This window comes from Athene cunicularia (assembly GCF_003259725.1).
Source record: "Athene cunicularia isolate RWA chromosome 3 unlocalized genomic scaffold, athCun1 chr3_part1, whole genome shotgun sequence".
NCBI classification, from domain to species: Eukaryota; Metazoa; Chordata; class Aves; order Strigiformes; family Strigidae; genus Athene; species Athene cunicularia.
The window spans coordinates 103,934,324-103,959,576 of NW_020799097.1; the positions used below are offsets into that span (position 1 = coordinate 103,934,324).

The 25,253-nt window shown below is 37.1% G+C and overlaps 1 protein-coding gene across 1 annotated transcript in view; it reads right to left on the reverse strand.

Moving 5' to 3' along the window:
- Positions 1-25,253, reverse strand: part of RAB3GAP2 (RAB3 GTPase activating non-catalytic protein subunit 2) — a 110,096-nt gene that overhangs the window by 17,114 nt on the left and 67,729 nt on the right. Inside the window, exons 2-19 of the mRNA XM_026844636.1 lie at positions 20,937-21,004; positions 18,464-18,587; positions 16,884-16,965; positions 14,774-14,821; positions 14,582-14,657; positions 14,333-14,434; positions 13,137-13,236; positions 10,303-10,401; positions 9,305-9,453; positions 8,230-8,309; positions 8,028-8,117; positions 6,333-6,472; positions 4,434-4,650; positions 3,973-4,116; positions 3,631-3,713; positions 3,031-3,095; positions 2,549-2,639; positions 244-371 (exon numbers count right to left, since the gene is read on the reverse strand). Coding sequence (XP_026700437.1) covers positions 244-371; positions 2,549-2,639; positions 3,031-3,095; positions 3,631-3,713; positions 3,973-4,116; positions 4,434-4,650; positions 6,333-6,472; positions 8,028-8,117; positions 8,230-8,309; positions 9,305-9,453; positions 10,303-10,401; positions 13,137-13,236; positions 14,333-14,434; positions 14,582-14,657; positions 14,774-14,821; positions 16,884-16,965; positions 18,464-18,587; positions 20,937-21,004 — 1,886 coding nt within the window. The remainder of the gene's footprint in view (positions 1-243; positions 372-2,548; positions 2,640-3,030; positions 3,096-3,630; positions 3,714-3,972; positions 4,117-4,433; positions 4,651-6,332; positions 6,473-8,027; positions 8,118-8,229; positions 8,310-9,304; positions 9,454-10,302; positions 10,402-13,136; positions 13,237-14,332; positions 14,435-14,581; positions 14,658-14,773; positions 14,822-16,883; positions 16,966-18,463; positions 18,588-20,936; positions 21,005-25,253) is intronic.

Consider the following 25,253-nt stretch of genomic DNA (forward strand, 5'->3'; position numbering starts at 1 on the left):
TCACTTCTGTCTCAAATTTATGTGACTGCTAAAGAATATTAGCTGGATGAATTACTAGGCATTTTTACAGAGAAGGAAAAAAAAAAAACAAGACATTATAAAACAATAACTTCATTAAAAGTTCCAGGCTACAAAAACAAGTAACGGCTTACCTTCTTATTTTATCTGAGACCTTGAATGCTTATTTTTATGCTTAAATCATCACTTGATTCTATAAAACAACTGAATTTTTTATTTACTCACATTATCTGACGGTGAAGCGTCTTTCTGTATCGTTTGGGAATTCAGTTTGCTAACTAGTTCATAAAGATGTAACAGCTTTAACTTGTTTGCACAGAACTGTAGTAGTCCTTCATCCACACACTCAAGCTCTGAGGAGAAATAAAACTGCATTTGAACTTGAATACATTGCCTGGAACAGTGAAACATACTTTACAGCTGCATTAAACTCCTCCTAATAAAGTATTAGAACTGGAGGATTTATGTGTCTCAGTGAAATTTTTTGATGCACTGCTCCTTGCAATGATTATATTTAATTCACAGCAGTGTAAAACACTATTTTTACAAGAACGGTATCAGGCTCATTTTTAAACTGAATGAGGTTGACAATGTGGAACTGAACAAAGACAAATCTATTGTGTTTTCCAGGTTTAAGGCCAAACGAGACATTGCCAAAAATTGAAATATCCTAAGTTTCAAACATACTTTCTTTTATCAAGAGTACTAAATCTTTTATTCATCTGCCAATATTTTTAGCATATTCCTTGCATCAGAAGAGAGTTTGATATCTACTGATAGGAATTCAATTTAATTGCTGTAAGACACTGCCTTTTGTATTTCTACAATCTTGGTCTCAGAAATGTCATGTATCTATCAACATTCAAATTTCAGTAACAAGTAAAGCAATAAGAATATAGGAATAACACCAACACAATTGAAAAAAAAAAATCTATTTGAACATACTTGTTTTAAAAGAATGCATTTTAGAGAGATCTTAACAGGACCTTTCTATACAAAAGGTATCTCTTGAATATATCAACTTCACCTGAAACAGACTCTAAACACAATTTTCCCCCAACGAACCCTTAGACACTTTCAATACGTTGCTATTAAAAATCCTCTAAATGAAAGATAAATGCACAGGGTTTGCCACACAGTCACTTGACCTTTTCTTCACAAGCACAGAATTCAGAGAGTCCAGCATCTGCTTCACATTATCTTTTACCTACTAAACACAAGTGGAAGGATATGCCAGTACTATTCTGAAATTAGAAGGCTGGAACATCAGCCAAATTTGTTTATTTTGACTGTGAGGACATAATGTTATGTATGAGAATAAGAGATTAACGATGGCAAATACACACTCAAACAAACAGACCTCAGTAAGTATACAGTTCTGTCAATCTCCCTTCAGTGTAGAAGGGCACGTTTCCAATTTTCTTTGGGTTTTTAGGAGTTCTAATAGAAATGGATAATGCTAGACCAAAATTAGGTAGAGAACTACATGTGTGAAGCTCTCAATCTCCTCTATCTACTTCAAGAAAATGGGCAAAACCAAACAAAAACCAAAACAAAACAGAAACACTGATATAAGTGAAAAAAAGATTTCCTCTCAAAGCTTTGAGGATACAAAAACGTGTTGTCATGTTCTCACTGAGACAGGACAAGGGACACAGCCTTTCTAATTGACAAATGGTTCATTCAGGACTTCAAGAGTGGTAGTGATTTCTTGACTCCTATTGCTGAAGACTCATCTTCTGACAAGCTGAAATGAATCCACCGGTAACAAAAAAAAAGCAGACTTCTATTGCTGAGAAGTCCCAACACATGCAAAGAAAGTGGTAGGCACATGCTTCTCCAACTCTATTTCTCAATACCCGACTGGGTTTCCAAAATAGGGTCACCTCAAGCATAAAGGTAATTCTCCCCATTTAGAAAGATCCAAGCGTATAACTTCAAAGACACAATCTTGCAGACTTTCTGCAACAAGATTTTGAATGGGTAATGACATTTTCTGACACTGGCTCTGAGATCTCTAGCAAAACATATGAAATGTAGCTTCAGTGAAGTTTACCAAGACACTAGGCATCTGGCCAGAGCTCAGATCCTCAGAGATAAAGATTTTTTACTTCCAATACATTAAAATTCACATATCTGAAGTACCATATCCTTACTGCCTTCCTTGGAGAGAGAAAACAAACTAAAACATCTACAGGCAAAGATCTGTGAAAGCTTCTTTCTGGTGCAAGCTTTTACTGGATGCATGTATCCAGCCTAGTTGGTTTTTTTGGTTTGGGTTTTTTTTAATATAATCACAAGTTACTAGGCACATAGCAAGCATAGCAAAGCATACTTACTAGAAGGCTATTTGCAGTCTGCATTAAAAGAAATAAAATATTTAGAAGCAACATCCTGTGATATCTAGCAGCAAAACTAAACAGACCAAGTCTGGTCTCCCTGTGGAACAGAACAGTTCTACAATAGCCTTATAGCACTGCAGACAAAGTGCAAATGCCTCTCCGTATTTGCAAAATAAATATCCACCTACCCTGTTTTTTTAAATTATCCATTAATGTCTGAGTGATGTTTGTGAGAGACGAAAGTGGCACACGTTCACTTGTCAATACACTTTCCAGAGCCTGTTAAGCAGACGTTCAACAGAATTAAACATTTGCTTAATTTTACTGTAAAAACATATAAGGTAAGGCAACAGTAGCACAACTTCTACAATGATTTTTCATCTGTATTTTGTCTTCACGTATACTTGTGGCACAATTTGATCCTACATAGAAGTCTGCGCTCTTTTTATTGTTTTGACTTTTATCATGGAAGATGCCTTGGGGAAGTCACAAGTCAAAATTAATTCTAGTCAATATGTTCTGAAAAACCAAAACCAAAAACACCTCCCCCCAAAAATACCCAAACAAACAAAAAACCACCACTGAATGATTTAAAAATATTTAGCACTCTAATCTGTTAAAACCATTTTTTTCCCCTAATATTAAAGTATACAGTCATCTAAATATTCACCTGTTTCTTTGTAGCAGGGTATTTGATATCAAGTATTAATTCCTTTGCTTCAGCTTCAATCAAATCTGCAAACAAAGACAATCATGACTTCATTCTGTATTTCTTAAATGCATTTTGGAAACAAAGTCAACCTGTACGCTTAAGATGCACAGGGGTTCATAGTATAGAGGTGAAGATGATATTACAAAAGTTGCCAAAATAAGCTTGGGGAAAATGAAACAAAGTAACAGCTCAGTGGCATCTCTTATTTAAAATATATCTTCTGTGAGAAATACATGTTACTTAGAGAAGGATATCCAGAGTCAAAAGCTGAACTCTATTTACATAGCTTAATGGATTGTAAATATGTTTTATGTAAGCACTCAAAGTACAGTTTAGTTACGATTTACATGGCAGAAAAGGTTTATACTGGGTTCTTGGTATGACATAAATTTAACCTGGCAGTTTATGAAAAAAATACAAGCTAAAGATCATAATTCATAGCACATACACCTGTCAGAATGCACTGCAATCATACCTGTGTTTGTACACTTACAAGACAGATAATACAAGAGCCATTTGATAACATACAATCTTAAGAAATGACACAAAAGAACCTACCTGGATCTGAGGTTTTAGCTTTGAGTAAAGCATTTAACTTCTTCACTAGATGCATATCCTTTGCTCGTTCACTCTTCTTGTCACTAAAGGGAAATAATTGTAACTGTATGAGTGAAGAGAACTGAAGTTAATGATTCAGAATTTTTTTTTTATTATTTATGCTACTTGAAGATAGCATCACATTAATAAAAATCAAGTTAATGAATACAAATAGATGAGACTATTACCAGAGTACTATTCAGCTTGAGAAGGAACACCAGAATTGCTCTCCCTAAATAAAACATAGTTTCCAAAACCAATAATGAAATTAATTTGGTTATACAGTGCACAGAAAGTCCTTACCTCAGTGCTAAATGGAAAGGTACATGGACAGTTTTTACACTTCCAGAGACTGGATCAACAAGGCATATCTGGTAAGTCTGGGGCTGCCATCCCTGACTGGTCACATTGTTTAGACCCATTATTTTATAACCAGGATATAACAACCTAAAACCAACAAAAAACAGAACCTTTACAGCAAAGAACAAATTAGCAACCTTCCCCCCCCTTCCAGACACTGAATTAAAAGACGACAAATTTTATAAAGCTAAGGTTTAACAGCTGCTAAATGTGTTTATCAGGAAAGATGGTAGAGTGATGAAACATAACAAAGGCCCCTTCTACAGAACAACAACAATCTGCATTCAGTAGAAGAACTGTGGGCAGTGAAAAAAGCACCTGCCAGCACTTTCCACTTTTACCACTGGAATATCCATGTATCACTTTACTGGAGCAGCACAGCCTACCTGCTAACTGTTTCTTACCTACAATATTTCCCCACATTGAAGGCTCCAACCCGAGGCCCTTGCTGTGTGCTCCACACTTCCAGAATGCCTCTCCTCGGAGCATAGATCACAAGGAACTGAGCTACTCTGCTTGGCCCCTGTGCATTTCCATAAGGAGAAAAGTCCATTTTCTCAGTTTCCCTCTCATGAAGGTCCTCTACAGTCTGTATCCAACCAACTTCTGCATCACGGTATCCTTTGTAAGAGAAGACAGAAGTTCATTAGCATACAGAAGTTAATACATGCTTAGTACTCATCACCACCCACTTAAGTACTATTCTAGCAGCAAACTGTCTGAAACTTTGTTTCAAACTGTGCAACTCTGGCCAGTAGCCAGATTCCTGTCAAGGACTGTGGTCCATGGACTCAGAGCAGGTCCCACCAGAGGACTCCTCAGACACAAATGCAACCACCTGCAAAGCTTTGGGGAGGAAAAAGGTCTTCTAGGAGAAGCCCCAAAAAAACCCCCAAACTCATCAGGTCTGTACTCAGGACATTACACCAATGCAAAAACTTCAGAGAAGAAAGATCTGTAAGTAAGTGTCCAGATTTCTTACATTTCAAAACAACAACAAAAAAATTTAAGGAAGGAAATTTGCATCACCTATTAAATAGGATATGTAAGTTTTTATTCACATGTTTTCATCATTAAACTGCAATTTTTAGTAACCAATAAAAATACTCCTCTCTCTCTCTCTGGGTAATGCAAATACTTTCCCTCATAAAATCCTCCTAAACAAAAAAGGCAGAGATCTCTAATGACATCATTCACAAGCGCAAATGAAGACTCCAAACGACAACTGAAACGTATAAACCAAGTTTATAACAAGATATATTATACTGAGAAGGCTGAAAAGTATTCACAACTCAGTTAATGAGAAAAGGTATGATCCAAACCATCTAATTCAGTAGACAGTTTTGCTTAAAAAAAAAAAATAGGAAAGAAGCTATTTCACATCTGAACAGTCTCACTGGGGAAAGGATGGCAAATTGTAAATACGTGTGTCACTATAAAATAAAGTTTAGGACCCTAACAGTACCTCCTAGACAATATGAAGCTCTCGGTAATGAAGAAAAAAAGTCCAAGAATGTCAGAAAGCACATATTATAGCTAATAGGCTTCAAAATATGACAGAAGAAGAAAGCACAGGGGAAACACGACTACTCTAGCTATTGCTAGCATGTCACTAAAGTAGCTACTATATTCATGACCACTAATCTTCTGAATTGGTAGTGTGGGAGAGAGAGAAGAGTTAGAGATTTTCTACCTGTTCTTAAAACTTATCTTCCATCTCATAAAAAAGCTGCAAAATTTTAATTCTATAGAGAAAATAAGTAGTAGTGCAACATTAGGTATAACTACAATCTGAGAGATTAACATTAGCATTATTTTACCAAAAGCCCTCAGTTTAGAAGAGGCTGAGCACTCCCTTGCGCAGTCACCATGATGAAATGACAATCTAACAAATTGTGTATGTTCTGACTGATTTTTCAAACTTCTGTTTATTTTCTCAGCAGAATTAAAGAAGATACTAGAGCTTGTCAAGAGAAAGAATCTTGGAGAACAAAGCTAAAATTCTTCCAAAAAAATTATTACGTCAAAAGCTTTCTGTTGGGATATAGTCTGTGAAAAAAGTAAAAATCTATAATATACAAACCAAAGTGACCAAATTTCTACTATAGGCCATATCAGTATTTCAGGGATTGGTACAACAATACCCTTATGGACTTTATAGTACACCTGCCTTTGGTTTGTAACAACACAATGTACTGAAGTCATTCTTAATAAAGGAAAACACTTGGAATTCTAAGTCTGAACATAAGAAGCCACAGTGTTTTGAAGAATATTATTTGCTATACTGACATACACTACCATACCTTTCCACATGCGAACTGCAAGTCCTCTAGTAACATCCAGTAAAATAACCCTTCCAAAATCATCTGTTACGGCTGCCAAAGTGTTACATGGAGAAAGACATATTCTTTCACCATGGCGACGGGAATCTGGAAGTCCAAACCTAAAAAAAAAAAAAAAAAAAAAAAGCAAAACCTCTAGATACCTATTTTGCTTCAGAAATAGTGAACACAGTATCTTGTATAACAAACTGTTCATAAACAAGAAACTATTTGTAAAGAGGACGTCTCAACTCAAGCGGGACTCATTGTGGAAGGAAGCTGAGCAAGCTCTGCAGAGCTGGGGCAGTGGGCTGTTTCTCTCCCCCTCCCTCCTGTTGTTGCCCAGAGACAGAACTTGCCTAACTGTGCAGGTACAAATCAGAGAAAATGAGAACCTTCTGAAACAACCTACCACGCATGCGTAAAAAAGACTATGTAAAGGCAATACCCCACATGTGTCTTTGTTGACCCGCCACCTACGGACCACACTGGCTACTCTGAGACAACGCAGGATCCAAGGGTGGCTATTCTCCTTTTCCTAACCTCTCCTCCTCTCTTTTCTCTTTCCTCTTTCTGCTCTATCTCTCTTACTTATTCATGTGTGTAAATTTTGTAGGAGTTGAATTGAGATTGGTTATTCATTGACAGTTATTAGGAAAGTAGTCTCATGAATTGAGATTGGTTATTCATTGACGGTTATTAGGAAAGTAGTCTCATTGCCAAAGTGCCTTTATTCCTTCTCCAGACTGTTATCAGTTGACTGTTGCCAAATTGTCTCCATTCACTTACTAAAGCGGTCAGTTAATAAAGTCACCAGCACAATTGTTCCTCTGAGTCACTGTGGTGACTCGGCCCACCCTGTGGCTCTGCCAAGCAGAGCTGGGCTCTTCCACCGGCACACAGGCTATTGGGGCATTCCAAAGATTCACCCTCCTTGTAACCCACTGTGTGGTATGAGACATCTTGTAAGGACTAAGATTTCTTTTTTTAAGATAACATAAAGTTATGGGTAAAATTAACAGCAAATTATGAAAAAAGTTCTTGTGCTGTCTACTGAGAGATCACATAGATCTTTTAAGTCCTACTGAAAAGCAAAGCTCAGAAACTAGGATAAGCGATTGCCTTGTCATGCATTGTCAGGTAAGGATCTCGGAGCAGAGATGTCTCCTTTGTAAGCCCTCTCTTACTGTCAAATAGTCTTGAGAATACTTAAAAAAACAAATCAGGAAAAACAATCAAGAATTTAGTCTTTTATCAACTTTCTTGATAACATTAGGCTACGACCTGTTGTTCCCATTCTCCTCTCCTCACAACCAACATGGGAACAGGATACCTCCTAATTTCTGTGAGGGGCTTTAAGTTATCATAAGTAGCAAGCACCTCATACGGCTTCTTCGAAGCACTTCAGTGATAAACTTCAGGACTGATATTTGCTGACTGACACTTATAATATCATTAAACTCTGTACAGTTCTTTTACAGTAACAATGAACCCACACCCGGGGAGTGAAAGAGATGAGTAACTGTTTGACCAGAATGATAAACTGAAATGAAACAAAGCTTGAAACAAGTGACTTGCAAACTATCATTGCTGCTTAAAGTCAAGAAAAATCAAAATAATTCAAATAATTAAAAATACAGGAGATCTAAAGCAATCAAGACAGTATGCAAAACTTACCTCACTGCCAATGGGGTTGCAGGTTCAACTTTTGGTTTCTGTTTTTGGGCAGGTTCTTCTTCATGTTTACTCTTCCAACCAAGCCAGCCACTTGCAATAGAAAAACACATTAGAAGAATCATACTAACAGTCCTAAAAATCCTCAAACCATTATGCAGCTATCACAACAAAAAGAATTTAAGGTAATTCTTTATTTTATTACCTGGCAGCATTAAATAATGCTGAAGTTAGTTTACTTGCAACTGCTAAAGCAACGTGAGACAACAGTGGCTGTGAGCTACCCTGAAAGAAAAGAATAAAGTGTTTAGAAAGTCAAGAAAAAGTCAGCTGTGAGCTACCCTGAAATGAAGGAACAAAGTGTTTAGAAAGCCAAGAAATAGTTCTTACACTGAACTCAACTGCAGAATAGTTTTTCAGGCCTCCTATGGACTTTCAGCTCAGAAAGCATAGCTTTAAGACTCTGCAAAATTTTAATTCACTGCCCCCAGAAAAGCCATTCTGACATCTCTTTACCATTTCAAAATCCTCCTGCAAGTCACTGGTAGCTCAGTATGTTTGTCTGCAACAGAAGTTAAAAAAACCCTGTGTATGATTTATCACGGAGAGTTAGCTGGTGTATGGCTTTGGCATCCTTGCAAATATCAATGCAAGCATTTTTTTCATAAACATATTAGAAAAACAAGTACAAAATCAAAATTCAAATTCTAGCATTTTCAATCAACTTTCGATCCTAATAAGGACAGCACACACGTAGGGTCTGAATGTACAAGACACACAGCTATACTACCATCCTTCTTCAATACAACAGAAGACAACGTAAGTGTGCTACAGATATCATTAAGCATAAGTTCCAGTTTTCTTCAACAAGTTGTAGTTCCACCACATGAAATCACCACAGCATACTCAGGACGTGTGTACATGACCAAAGGCTCCAAAAATCCCCAAGATGCATGTTTACACAATCTCAACATAATTTTTTTAAAAAAACACCAACCTTAGGTTACTTAATTAGCAATAAATTTACAAATGAAAAAAAAAACAAACAAACCCAACCTTGACTATCACATTCATTTTAAGATAGAAAATAAAATTTCTCCTTAGCAGAAACCTGTGGTAGACATTACTATCACAGCCACCTCAAATCATGCCAGTTTCAGAAGATTAAGAAGGGGAAATGTCAGCATAAAATAAACATAAGAATACTTCAGAAATACCCATACAGAAAAGAGAATGATTATTTATTCAATGTTTCAGCAAGTCAGCTTTGCAGTACATACCTCCAGGGCAAAAAAGAAACCCGTGAAAGGATTGGATCCAACAGTAACATACTGAGACATAGCAGGTGGGCTGTTTTTTATAGCTGCATTATATCCACCTATATTGGAGGCAGTCTTCATTTGATCAAAAGGAGACAGTGTCATGATGCCTAACAAAAACATTACAGTGAATGTCTCATACTTTCAGAACAAAGGCATACAATTGCTCTAGAAACCTAAATATATTCCTGCCTTCTTCACTGACCAGCCAACATTCAGGGGAACGGGAGGAGGAGCAGCTTTAACCACAGACATTCCAAAGAACACAGGAGAAACAACCTAATGTACTCAGGTTCATTAAAAGGCACAGTTGGTTTGTTTAGAAGAAAAAAAAAAATCAGCAGAGTTCAGCAGCAAAAACACATCTAACCAAATTCACTCCACCTGCCTTGTTAGTCCCCTTCTGACCTCTTACCTGCTTTTGTGAAAAGGGTGGAAGAGAAATGAAGCTTACTGTCCCTCAGATCTGCCTGTCTGACAAGAACCTGGGCTTCTACACATTCCTAAGGAGTAAAAGTCTTTGAGAGCCTAGAAGTCAGTCTGTCATCTTTGGAAAGGAGCAATCTCAAATTTTATTTTCTTTATAAACTCTACTGAGAGAAGACCCATACCAGTCTTAACCTGTCTGCCAGATAGTTCTTTAACCTGACAGAAATGGGAATAACTGCATCTAATCTTGTCTCTGTCAGCTATTTCTTACCAAACAAGAGAGTACAAGAGAGCTACAACTGTAACATCCTTTCTCCCCTGAAGTGGGGAGGGGAGGCTCAATCAGACTAGCAGTGAAAGTAAAACAGACTTTTGATGATGGTTAATGAGATCACTCACTATGACAGCCTTCTCCCACTATTTATTTCTATTCAACTGGTACCATGAAGTGCACTCACCACAAATTTAACAGCATGAAAACCTTCAGTTTCATTTAAACCAAATATTTGAAATTAAACAGAAATGCTTACCAATACTAGCATGGTCAACAATTGTATCCACATCTTGCAAACCCCATTTCTTATAAGCTAAGGGTGGAGGCTGGACATTCTCATTGCCTGATGCTGCAGCTGACAAAAGTTGATAAAACAAAAAAAAAAATTTCTACTGAGTCAAAGAGAAAGGAATAGCATAACAAAGGGAAAAAACCTGATGCAATCTGAAGCCACAAAATATCTTAGTTTTAAATTAATATACATTTAAACTCCCACTGAGTTAAAATGGCCCTTTTTATTTAAAAAAATTAAATACCTTAATGCATTTACCTTAATTACCTTAGTGAAATTAAAGCATTTTAAAAAATTAACTAAATAAAACTGCACATGATATTCCATCACAACTACATTTTGTACTTGCAGAGAGTCTTGTTTTACTAGTCGTTTATGGTTTAATATTCTGTACAATTTTTAAATGCTACTACAATTTCTTTTTGTGGTCTGGCCATGTTTAAGTGGAAACTCCCTTGCCAAAGCACTTGCAGAGTCAGCACATCCACTAATATGTAACAGTATGAGGTAAGAACAGTGGTAAAGCTGAAGTTATGATCGAAACTCTTCAAAACGTCTATTACAACAGACATAAATGATCAAGAATGAAAGAAGATCTAGCACTCTGGCCGCAGATATTACAGCTAGCTGTTAAGTGCTTCTCTGCAAATAGTGGTGATCTCATTGAAAGAGTAGACTGTGTTCTGTGTGTGAAAGTAGGTGGATATTTCTCACCACAGTGTCTGTTTCGTTTGTATTTGTTTTTTGTATTTGTTGCATGATTCACAGAACATTAATTTTTAAAGTTCTGATTTACAAGAGTTTTGCCTTTTCTTATATTCCATGGAAGCTACTGTTTCATTAAGAGGATAAGAATAAACATTATCAGACAGACCCAGGGAACCATCTAGCAGATCAGGATCTGAGAAGAGCTAAAACCAGATATCTAAGGAAGAATTTTGGAACAAGGAAACATATCTGATGCTTCCGCTAAACCAGCTTCTGAAGAGACCTTCTCAGCTAGAGGTAAGCTCCAAGCACTCAGTACACCTCCACAGCTTGCTTCTCCACTAATCTGTCAGTTCACTCTGAGCCCAAGCAAGCCTTCAGCACCCACATCAGCCTTAGGCAAAGGATTCCACAATTCAACCTCACACTACATAAACACATATCTACTATTTATTTTGAATTTACTATCACTTAGCTTCATTTCATGCCACTTCATCCTGAACTGGAAGAAAGAGTGAGCAATCCATTCCTATTGGCCATCCCCATATGATTCAGAGAAGAGCTGTCTCACCACAGCAGCATTTCCCAGTTCTTTACCACTCATCCCTTCTATGTAAGATTCAAGCCTTAGTTTATGGGTACTGCTGTCCCAGCAGTTCCTAATGCTGTCATGCTGGCAGATCCATTGTGCTTCCCACCTACACCCAGCCTCATGATTATCTGCTGATGTGGCTTGCTGTAGAGGAAACAAGAATCTGACAGATCTGAAGTTCAAAGAGAACAACCATCAGGAGAACAATTCAGCAACAGCACCTGTTCCGCATTTTATCTCACAGAATTGTAACAGTGCCACACTTGGGCAATCTACCACACAGTATTGCTGTGTGATTCTCCTCTCACCCCAGGGCACTGACCCTGTTTCCAAATCAGAGTATAAACAGGCACTGAACTAAAGGAACAGGATCAAAGGCTGCACAATCAAACCAAATATCAAAAGCTCTTAGACTTTAACACAAAGAGCAGTGACTGTTACCGACATCATCATCACCACAGCATTATCACCTCCCAAAAAGTCCTTACAGGGAAGAAAAGCATTTCACTGAGAGTGAAATCAGCATCCTGACATGCTAAGAAGCACCTTAGAAGTATGCTGTGGGTTAACCCCAGGGGACAGCTAAGCACCATAGAGATACTTGCTCACTCCCTTCTAGTGAGAATAGACTTTATTAGATGGAGCCAGGGAACCATTTAGCGTGGCAGAACAGGATCTGAGCAGAGCTAAAATCAGATATCTAGGGAAGAATACTGGAACAAGGACAGGCATGTAACAGTGGGAGGGGAAGTGAATCGGAAGAGTAAAAGTGAGAAAACTTTTGGGTTGAGATAAATACGGTTTAACAGTTAAAACAAAAGCTCTGTATGCAAACAAAGCAAAACAATTAAGTCATTCACTACTTCCCATCAGCAGGCAGGTGTATAGCTGTTTCCAGGAAAGCAGGGCTTCATCACGCATTAACAGTTACCTGGGAAGTCATATGCCCTAACTCAGAACATTCCCCCCTTCCTCCTTCTCTGCTCCCAGCTTTTATCACCGGGCACAACATCATATGGTGTGGGATAGCCCTTAGGTTAGCTGGGGTCAGCTGTTCCAGCTCTGTCTCCTCCCTATTTCTGGTTAACCTCCAGCCTGCTCACTGGCAGGGCAGTGTGAGAAACAGAAAAAGCCTTGACACCATGTCAGCACTGTTCAGCAATAGCTAAAACATTAGTGTGTTCTTAAAGCTGTTTTCATCACAAATCCAAAACACAGCACCATATTAGCTACTATGAAAAAAATTAACTCTATCCCAGACAAAACCAGTATACAGTATTACAGTGAGAATGTACAAAACAGTCAATGCTACTCAGACAACTTGTGCTCCAAGAACATTTCCTGTAAAGGAAGAAATTTCCTTGTATGTAGTAGATGCCTTTATACTGATGGACAAGCAAGGAAGATCCAAATTCTACTTGGATTTAACAAACATAATTTCATGTAATGTAAAGTACTTTTAACAGAGTCAGAAATAAGCATTTCCTCTTAAACCTACCTCTTGCTACCTGATTGCGACATGCACGAAGGGACTGAAAGAGGCTGAAACCATCAATTGTCACGATTGCTGCTGGATATAAGATACTTAGTTCTTCATTCTATGGAAGAAAATGCAGGAAGTGAGACAAAAAAATCCCACTGTTACTGTTGTAACAGCTTCTTTTCTGGCTTTTTACACTATTAACTACACAAAGATGAGGATTACACCCAGAGAGTTAATATCTAACAAGCCACAGGCTACAGACTAAGGCAAAACTACAGAAATTTAGTATTAAACCATCCAGTATATGAATAATTAAGTTACTTAGGGCACATCATTCTGTATTTTTATTTTCTTTCAATGACTTTCATGTTTGCTTAATATATTTTATGGCTTAGGGAGAAAATACAAAAGTTACAGCATCTTGTGAAGGCCACAGAAAAACGGGTTTATCTAGAATGCAAGTATCAAGGTTTTATGAGCCAAATGCTGAAACTGGATTAGAGCCTGAATTACCACTTGGGCACATAAATGCTAATGTGGTGATATAAATTCAAGACTCAAATTCCTTAATGCTTCTGTATTTCAAAACTAATCCCAAAATGTCATGCTAAACTCACATAAGCATTTGTATAAAGCAAGCTTGGAAATTTCTGTAACTTCTTTAGTTTTCTGCATAAAGCATGACAACTCAGCCAAGAGCAAAGAAAGCTTTTCTACTAAACAGCTTGAGCTCTGCAAGAGCCTTCTCCGTAGGAAATACTCATAATGACATGCAGGTTCCTAGCACTATCTCCTATAAAGACTGTTTTCTTTTTCAGCTGTCTTCTCTGTGAAATAACTAAGCTCTTATGAATGGGTACATATAGCTCTCAGCACCTGTCAAGTTGCATTTTCTCCTTTCATCAATACATTAACGTATTTTGTGCACATAAATTAATAAACAGGAAATGAATGAAGCCTTCCTTTACAAGGTTATGACATAGAAAAACAGAACAAATCTACAGAGCTAAATACTCAAAAAAAAAAAAAGAAATTCTGAATCCTCAAACTATACAGACATGAATACTTCTAGAACAAGAAATCCAGTCTCTTGTTCTAAGGAATCGTCCATTCCATCAAAAACTGGTAAAGGACACAGAGGATTCACAGAGAAGACTCCCTTCCATACCCCATAACACTGCCATTTCGCTTTTGAAATAATCTGACAAAACCTGTTCTGTGACACCAGGATGCCTGGGAATTTCATAGGTTCTGCACTTAAGCTGTAGGACAGGATCTTCATTTAAAAGCTGTGCAAGAAGCAGCACTCCACTCTAGAAGAGAAAGAATAATAAGCATGAACATTTCTGCCCCTTTTCTTAGGGAAGGTAAAAAGCATTATCTGCAGAAACAGCAGGTTTATAGAAATCAATGTTTATTACAATAGCTTGCTTGTGGGCCTGCCATGCTAAGAAACATACCTCAGTGTAAAAACGAACATAGCCAGAGGTGAAGCCAACCACAATGCAGGTCCAATCAGGACGACCTGTGGAACTCCTGTTTCACAAAGATATACTAAAAGTTAAAAACAAATCCTGCTCTAAGCTGTAGACAAATGAAAGTGTTATATAAGGAGACTGATGATGCATATACATAAGAGTATCAATCCTTACCTCTTCTGACTTGCCAGCGGGATACACAATACACTACTCACACATTCACTAGAAACAGAAAGATAAAAATAATAAGTATATTTTTTACTCCAGTTTTGAAATTTTACTCTACACAAGAGATTTTGACAAATCAGCATTTTTAATATTTTAAGAATATATTAATGCAGCAGAAAATATATCAAATTCATGCTAAAAAGCAAAAAAAACCCCAACCCTTCATTTTAAAGACATTTTCAGTTACAGGTTCATGAGTGCCCAAATAAATTGCATGAGCGCTCATTATACCTTGCTAATGTTGTCTTTCATCATTCACAAATTGATATTCTGTCAGTACTTTTCAGTAAAAATTCAAGTTAAATCTCTTGTACCTAAAGGTAAATAATTTTATTCTGATCTATAATGATATACAAAGAACAAACACTTTTTTTAAAAAACATCTGAACCATACTTACAAAAGAAATTTTTGAAATACATTATGCAATTAGGTAGATTTTATATCCATTACATTTCACTGTTTTATAATTTGAGAGCATTTGAAGGGCTAACATGGTCTTCCCAGTTAATGCAGTAACTGCACATGCTCAATGCACGGCAGGCATAGCATGCAGAAGACAAGCTGATGAGCACACCTCAATATCTCAAATCAAATGTAATTTAATTGTTACCATGATAGAAAGTTTTATACTGTCTGGAGAAAGAGAAGCAGTACAAAGGTTTTATGAAAGAGCATACAAATTCAAGATGACACGCTGAACAGCACTTAAAGCATAAATTCCCACAGTACTGTTGATTATTTGCATTTCAGGTCACCTCCATTCCCCAAGGAGTGATTAAATAATCAGGCTAGACAATTACAGAAAAAAAAAAAAATCTTTCTAAATGCAAGTTTGACATGAGTTGCAATTCAATTACAACTTCAAAGCAATGTTAAATATCTCAGTGAAATCTCATCTTCCAACAGCAAAGCTTAGCCACCACAGAACACTATCAGTTGATGGCAACTTTGGGAAAAAAAATACACAAAAAAGTCAAGTCTTTTTACAATCTGACAGTAATTGCCGTATTTACACTTCCACAGAAATAGAACCCTCACCTATGGGAACACTCACAAACCTTAAATCAAGATGCAGTGAACATAACCATGCTTATCTGAAGAAAGCTACCTGTTCTGTATGATAGGGGCTCTTGGGGCTGTAACAGTAGTGAGAAACAAACTCCCAAGCTGAATTTGTTTTTCATTAATAGAAGGTGACAAGGTAATTTCAGTGGTAGTATGGGGGGAAAAAAAAAAAAACCTTAGATGCACACAAAAAGGTTCAAATGTGTGGCAGCAGCAGTTTTATAAAAAAGGATTATGATTTTTACAGATTGGAGAGAAGCCGATTAAGTCAACACCTCCTGCAGCAGAACAGAAGGTTGAAGCCAATAGGGAGCATGTTCAGAGGCACACAGCAACTCAAGGCTGCAAACTTAATAATGAAATGCAAAATCCTCTTCCATATGGGAGATTCAAGAAAGCGTCTGTCTGGTTATTTGAAGACAGATCGAGCAGAAGTATTGTATAAATACCAAATGTATGACCAAAGCAAATCTTCCAAGTCCCTAAATGACTTAGAGTCCAAAACCATTTCCTGATCAGAGAGATGACTTTATATTTGCTTGAGGCTTTTCAAAAATCAAAAGTAGTATTTCTAAAACAACTTCATACGTTTCTGGTTGCAACATCCCCTAACAAAATTCCATCCCTACTATAAAGTAGGTTTTTCAAAAAGGGTGCTTTTTTTTTTTTTTCCCCTTCTAGAATAGGAGCTAATAAAGAGCATTATAATCCAGATCTTTTCAAATGTCCAAATTACATGCAAATGCACAGATTTAGTATGAACTTGTCATGAGATGTCACACTATGCATGACGAGCAACCTTTGCAGACAATGTTTCTGATCACCCAGGTTACTCCATTTCTGTTTTCAACATTAAAATGCATAAGACCATAAATGCACTAGGATGAAAGAAAAAAAAAAACAAACACCACAATATAAGTAAAAAGCATATGCTACTAAGTATTAAACATGAAAATGACATTTTAATCACAGCTGCATTTCAACACCTACCCTTCTTCAACATTCAGAGAGCCACTCCAGCCAACAGCATATTGCATTTCCTCTTTTCCCTTGTCACTGTGCTTCCATTTAGCTGCCATTAAGAACAAAGACACCATCTATAAAACTGTCATGTGTTCTGCGTCTCTCAAATGTAGTTCTATTCCTAAACCTTCTCTTCTGTACAATATATCCTACCATGCTTAGATTAAGTATCAGTTACAAACCTTGAGAACCATAAAAATAACAAGACTTTTTAGTGACTCTTCTAAAGAACTCTCATGTTTTCTTGGAAATTGATCTGGAACAACACACTACTAAAATTCTGAAATGCCTAGATTCATTTAAAAATATTTACACAGTAACATCTACATCAAATTTTAGAAGGGTTCCTTAGGAGAAAAGCACTAAGAAAGGGCAAACTTCTGGGAAAATTACTGAATATTACCTTAAATAAAGAGAAAACTTTAATTTTAACCGCCAAAAAGGACATGGAAATTCTACATTAAATCTGACTATTTTTAATCACATAATCATGCCAAACACTATATTTTTTTTTTCACAGGGTGGTATTACACTTGAAATCTGATTGTTGAATCATCTCCAAGGTACCAATGGACAACTACAAAAAAAGTTAGTGTCGTGTGCCATTTGTCTGACACGTAAAATCTGAGACACTGGAACACTCCTGCCACTGTGTGGTACAGTTGCCACTGTGCAGTTCAGTAGAAGCAGTTCTCCATCAAGCAAGCTAAATTACCTCCTTATTCTTGATCCAGTAAGAACTTTCTGAGGAGTACTGCTAGCTTTTATTTTTTGGTGAAAAACTAGCAACTAATCTACATCGGGTTTGCACAGCCTTGAAGGGAATGATAAATGAAGCATGACAACTCAATGCAGTCTGACCAGTTACGCAACTCAGCTTCAACAGCCTGGTTTTAGTTTAAAATGGTATAATATTCCCCATACCAGGAGGTTTCCCTTAATCATGCTCACGTGCCACCAACTGCAGCTGTTAATAGCACCAGCACCCCAGGTAACAGCACATATATAAACAGTAGCTGACTGATCAGCATCCATACATTACTAAGGATACCTTTAAAAGTTCTGAGAGCCCTACTTCAAAGTAAAATATAAAGCCACCCAGTCTTCAACATGGAGAAGAATTTTCTATCAAAGGTGGAAATCTCAAAACCAATCCACCTCAACACTCCCTTCTCCAAGAGACACCAGCTCAGTTCATTTTTTCAAGGGAAAATAAAGTATTTCTTAACGGCTTAAAAGAAGTCTTGGTTTTGTTATTGAGCACAATTAATGTCACTATCCCTGAGCATCTCAAACAATTGGGTAGCTATATATTAATTATACGTGATAAAATAGTTTTCTTGGATCAAAATATAGCTGAGAAGTAAAGACATAAGAACTTACTTGCCAAGCAGGACCTAGAAAATGCATGATGTGTACTAGATAACACTTCAAAATTCTTGAAGGTATGACTTGGGGGGTAAGCAGATGGTGGCTGGGGGAAACAAATCTTGTCCTGATTACCATTAAGTGTTCCAGCATATATACTTAGTAGAATGTATACTTACGGACTAGAAAGACTGCTTTCTGTTCATTAGCTATCACCATCAGGTCATTCGTTGGGGACAAGGACAATACACAGTCCTGAAGCCAGTAATTTCTCTGGGTCTTGGAATTAGATTCCTCTTCTTCCTACAGGTAAAGCTTTAGTCAATGTACGCAACAATTTTTAAACATAGCAGAACTTGCACGATTCATGACAACAATTTGCCTTGCCCTCAATAGCAGCACTGGACTACTACTTATCAAGTCACTAGAGCTCCAACTTGCAGGAAAAGCCATGAGAAATGCATCAACCTTGCATTAATTCCATATGTTTACAAAACAGAAAACAAAATAGTACTCATTATTAACTCAAAATCATCTCCTTTCAAAGAGACACTTGAAGAATGAGATTTAAAGTTTTATTATTATTGATTAGAGACCGATAAGAATCTCTTTAGTTATTCTCAGTATAATCTATACTCAAAATGAACAATTTACCCAAGCTCATACACTGATCACTATTAAGTAAATATATGTATATACAAGGAAAGTAACTAAGCTGGCATTCACACTAAAGCCTCATGGTAACATGCAACAGGTATCACATGCCTTTCCACAATAAGGATCTTTACAAAGAAACAAATTCAAACCAAATAGTGTCAAGTTTCATGGGTTACAGGTAAAGACTTAAATACCCATTATTTAATTAAATAAAATTATCTGTATGCATAAACAAAGAGCTTGAAATCTAAAGACATAAAATATGTTCATCTTATATCAGTGACAAAAATAAGCTAAAGGGTTAAAACAGGAAAAGTACTGAACTTGTCAGAAGAAACTACTTTAAAATGTAAAAGACAGAATGATTAAAATCAGCATTTAAGAAAAGATTTCCACATCATCCCTAGAAAACAGCTAATCAGTTCCACTAAAAGACACCATGTGGAAGAAAACTTTTTAAAAATTGTAATACTTTTCCTTTTTTTTTTAAATTTTCAATGCCTTCTCAAAAGTTGCTGTGTTCCATGAAGTAGATACCTGTCCAGGTGACAAGTAATTCCAAGAAAAGATGCATTTTACACCAAGTATAATGCAAATCAACAGTTAAAACTTTTAACAAGGGAATTCATTGTTATATTATACTAATAATTCTCCACTCTGTGATAGACTGATGCACTCATTTTGGTGTGTGTTCAGACATACAGACATGTATTTATATGCTCCTACACAGAGCAACCTGTTTGCTGTGGATGACAGTTTTTCCTTTCTGAAGAGTTTAACCTGGAACCACTAGCAGCTTTGGAATAAAACATATAAGCAGAGGAGAAGGAAGTCTTTAGCAAGAAGTTTGTGAACTACCTTGACATTTTTAGAAAAAGAGTGAAAAATAAGGCAATTTCAATTTAGCAACACCTGCTGGTTCTATCAAATTACAACATAAGTAGAGAACAAAGCATTTGTTCTCCTCATTAAGTTATAAACATTACAGCACGTGTAACAAGATGTGGCCGGAGAAACACACTCATTTCATGGCAATTACAGTGGAGCTGAATACCCAGTGTATTTAAAAAAATTTTATACTCTTGTCATTCCCTGACATCAGCATCAGTGATTCATCCCTGAGACACACCATGCTCATTTCAACTTGTTTGTCACCTCAGCTGAAAAAAATACATTTCCCTGCTGAAGTAAGTAGTTACAAGGATACTGCCCAACTCCTTGGGCGTATTTCCTGCATGCTGAGATAAAGACTGCAGATAAGAGACTTTTATTAGTAAGGTGAAGTCTAGATTCCTCAGTCTACCCCATTAGCTCTCTCTGACAGGGAATTAATCAAGCGATTCTGTTCAGATGATTCATTCAGGTGCAGAAGATTTCTACAGACAGCTTCCCTAGCATCTTATGCAAATCAGTTGGTAGCTAGAAGTCTCAGCCTTACCAGCAATAGACTAGACACATTATTCTTAGTTGAACTAGTTGGGCAGAGCGATGTTTTTCCCCCCTTAAAGAGCAACTGTGCTGCCCTATCCTATATATGTAATTTGATGCCTCCTGTAATACCATCCAAAGGAGTACTACATGATCATTAGAAAGATGCTTATGTCAGCGGTTCATGATTTAGGAGGTTTTGATTTCTATTAATTCATGGTAGATTATCTATTATAACTCCACTGCCATGCCCTACTGTCTCTGGTTAGCTACAACACAAAAAAGATGTCCCCAGCTGCAGCAGCACAGAAAGATGTGTGTATACTTTAGTGAGAAAAAACCTACAGAATACAAGAATATGAGTAATTTTCACAGTAGGTAACATCCAAGCTGTAATTACAATTACAGGAGCAAGGAACAAGCAAGCAGCCACATTTAAAACATTGGTCAAGATCCTTCTTGCCCAGGTGATAACCATATGAGAAAAAACACCATACTACACAAACAAGTGGAAAAGTTTTTTAGAACAGGCAAGTTAGCAATGAAAACCCATACATATGAACTTACAAGTTCTTGTGATTCTGCTTCATCCCAGGCTCCCCAGTCACCATCCTCCCAGCTTGTTGATTTGCCTGCTTTAAATGAAAAAAGATGTTACAGGAATACAGCATAGGCAATGAAAAGCACAATGAAAAAGGACTGCTGGTGGTTGTTTTCCTTTCCTCACCAATGCATTGTAACTTCATTTATGGCAGACACTAAACAAGTTCTACAGAAAGAACCATGCAGTGGTAGAAATGGCTGTCTTACCTCTCTGTATTTACGTTCATTTTTGACACTATCGAAAAGTAACAGAAGATGTAACCCAAGTGCAAATTGGAAGCAGGGGTAACAACACCTGTGTCAAATTAATTCTGACAGGCTGCATCTAGAACTCTGGTTAAGTACAGTGCTTGGTACAACATGTCACTGATCCTTCAATAGGACCTCTCTGCACTTTACTAGAACAAATTATTCAATCAAATTTGTCTTTTCACATTTCAAGAGAGCTAATGCATATTGCTAGTTTTATACAGCAAGTCAAAGCAAAGAGTAAGGGCATAAGAGGGGGAAACCCCATGTGTCCACAAAAAACTTTCTCCAGAATGCAGAGAGACTTAAGACCTCACTGCAAAATTTAAGCTTTAGCTTGATTTGTCTAATTATTACTACTCCAAAGACAACAAAAGCCCCATCTTGTACATATTAGGCAGCTACAGAGAGAAAATAAGGGCACAGCAGGCTCTCTCCAACCCTTCAGGACTCTATGAATATGCCCCCAGATATTTTACTAACTGGCATAAGACCAACTGTAACACACTACAAGAACCACATATACACAATTTTATGAGAAACAATATTTTTATACATAAGTAAAATATCTTCCTTTCCATAATGGTGGATTTTGGTTTGATTTAAGTCAATTGCAGGATCAACCAGCAGCACTGTAAGTTCATTTTAACAGGGAATGACAGTACATGGAAATTCCTCTGTGACAGCAAAACATCTGAGCCTAGGATAATGCAGATCCCACTGTCACTCCCAAAGCAGCCAAAGCAAAAGCTGAAGCTGTGGCCTCTGAGGGGATAATGAGCACAAGGTCCTTGGCTATTCACGTCTTTGCAAGACAACACAGAGGAAAACTAACGAGACACTGATCAGTTTCAATTATGTCATTCAGAAACCTCAGAGAAACCACAAGCTTACAAAACACCTCAAACACCTGAGAAAACAGAGATTCATAGAGACAGGCCTACTTCTCAGTTATGAAGATTGACTGTATTAGTCTAACATAAAACACATCTGAAATTCTTTCATCTAAAAATACAGAATGTGATGTCAATTTAAAAGCCTATGCAAAGGGTAATTATGCACAGGCATTGAGTAGAAGATGTACAATTCTCAAACACCACTATTACTGGGACCCTCAATAAATCAAGAAGCATCACTGTAGTTCAGCAGAAAAGCCAAGCACTGAGTTCCATCTACAAGCACTAGCATGAAATCCGAAGCAACAACATCAGTAAGACTTTTCCAAGGATTTCTTTCAAGTTTTTCATTAACAGATTATCATGGCTACTTTGACCATAAGAATTTGTTTAAATGCAATGTCTCAAATTAATTTAAATTTAGTTTTAAGATTTTGTCATTTTGGATGGTCAAACAATATGGACAAGACAAGAAGGTTTGCATCAAGAACACTCCAGTTTTATTTGGTCTAAAAACTCTGGTTCCTTTACTACCAAACAAAGGCAGAATCCAGTATAACACAGAAATCTGTATTCTGTCTGTTTAGGCAGATTTTAAAACTTTTGTATGGCTAATAAAGATGAAAAAACTTTTAAAAAAATATTTGAGCTTAAAAAAGAAACTTTCCACCAATGCTGTTGAGAAAGTATTTCACAATACTGTAAAAGACAAAATGCCCACTCCATTAATAATTTTTGCTAAAATTGAGAGGTCTGTATAATCTACAAAAATGGGCAAGTCAGACAGTTTTACTGCATCATCATCAATACATATCTAACTGCACACTTCTTTCAGGCATAACTATATAAGCAACAGGCTTCCAAGGATCACAGTCTCATCTTCTATATGAAGTTGAGAATTTTCCAGTGTACAAATACAGAAAGGAGAATTATGGCAAATACTGTTGAATATAAACCATGAGAAGAAAACAGTAACTAACTTCAATGTTTAGTTTAAGATAGCTAACGAAACTCCACCTCTGTTTGCATTTTATTATCTCAAAAGGCAACACAATCTCCTTGTTATAAAATTCATGAAAGAAAGAAATCTGTCAGTGTGCCACAGCCCAGAAACAACTATATCCAAGAAACAGTTGGGATCAATGCCTTCCCTACAGCAAGAGAAGATCAACTTTCCCAAGAAACCTCAGCCACTTCAGTTCTGAGGCTGAATACACAACATAAAACTTCAACTGTGAGGATTCTTGCTGCCTCTTTGCAAATAGATACATTTTCACATGCTATCACCTTCCTCAGATGAAGCTAGGTCAAACAAAAAAGGATGGAAAAATGAGGTAATGGTGAGGCACCATCCCACTGATGAAGCTGCAGAGATCTTTCAAAACTGTGACCTGCTCTGCAAAGCCAGCACCTCCTCCAGCTTACAAGGGGTTATAAGCTTGCTCTTTCATACCCATCCTCCACATTGCACAGACTGCCCCTGCACAGGCTAATCATAAGTATTTCTCAAGCCTCTGCATGCATCTTCCTTCCTTCCATACATTTTTTTTAAAATAAATTAGATTAAAAATAAAATTGATTCCTTATCCATATTATCCAGACACTTCACCTATGCAATGGCTAGCAAAGCAAGGTATTAAACAACAGACAACTAATATCTGAAACAATGGACAGAGGAGCCACAGAGGGACACACCTGTCCTACTTTAACTCAAACCACACTATTATACACCTGTGTCACTGAATCACAAAATACATCACAGAAGCTGTCAGCTTGCAGAGACTTTCCCATGCACCAGCACCTGATAAGGCTGGTCAAGTTAGAGGTGACACAGGATCTCAGTTCTGTTTACAATGAAGATTTTAAGAAATACCCAACCATTTCCTTTAGTAACATTGCAGATCAGAATTAGCAACTGTGGAATGTAAGACATTATCTAGTAACCAGGACCTAAACAAGACCTAAACAGTTCCTGACTTGCAAAAACGTTCTTTTTTTCCAGTCCACTGTTGGGAAAAAATCAAGCTTTCCTGTGCAAATCTACATTTCCATTCATCTCTATCTCTTGACTAGTAGTAGATATCTGGTAAACAGTTCTTCCTACTTTGATAAAGCAGCAACAATATTCCAGATTCTGCTTTACTGTGGAGATTGAAAAAATAAAAGTTAATCTGTTGGCTCTACAAGAACCACTTCATTCTTTAATTTGAGGCATACAGCATTAAAATACCATCATCAGCACATTTGAAACTTTAGAGCTGCTTTAAATGCTGTGCATGTGCAGCACTGGTGTTAATGTACAAAAGAGTTCAAGTATATTTATCATAAACTTAATACCGAAAAGAACAATTTCTACTGATATGCACGTTTTGTTCAAAAGACAAGACTGGCAGAGAGAGAAACCTTAGCAACAGAACTAGACCAATGAGGTTTAATTGGCATTTAACAGTTCAAATATAAAGGGGGTTTTTACTCAGTCTAAGACTTCCTCAAACTGCAGAATATAATAACTCTGAGCACAGAAAACTGCCAGTCTCCTCCCTTCCAGAGAAGCACGATGACCTGGGACAGGCAGCAGAAGCTTTTCCCTCCTGCCCTCACATCTACATTCCAGCTCTACGCATCAGGTTACCAGAGGACACACATGGTGTGGGCTTGCCCAAAAAAGTCTGTTTGCCTAAGTGGGAGAGCATGTACTGAAAACTGGAGCACCAAAGCCACAAAGGTCAAACTACCCCCACCTACACTGATATGTAGCTTTAAAACACGCAAGTTCAAGTTCATAGACTTTTTTTTAATAGATAGAAAAATTTCAACTCAGGCACAAACCAATAATCTGTCCTCAACAGGTTTTAGATTATTTGCCATAAAATACCAAGCTGCATTAGCCAAAAAGCTAGTATGCACACTCTTCGTACACATAAAAATGATAAATAAAACCAATTTGTTTTGTATTTTAATGTACTGGTTTTGGCTGGGATAGAGTTAATTTTCTTCATAGCAGCTGGTATGGTGCTAACATTCTAGATGGGTGATGACACAAACACACCAATGTTTTAGCTACTCCTGAGGGGTGCTTACACAGCATCAAGGCCTTTTCCCTTTCTCACACTGCCCTGCAGCAAGTGGCCTGGGA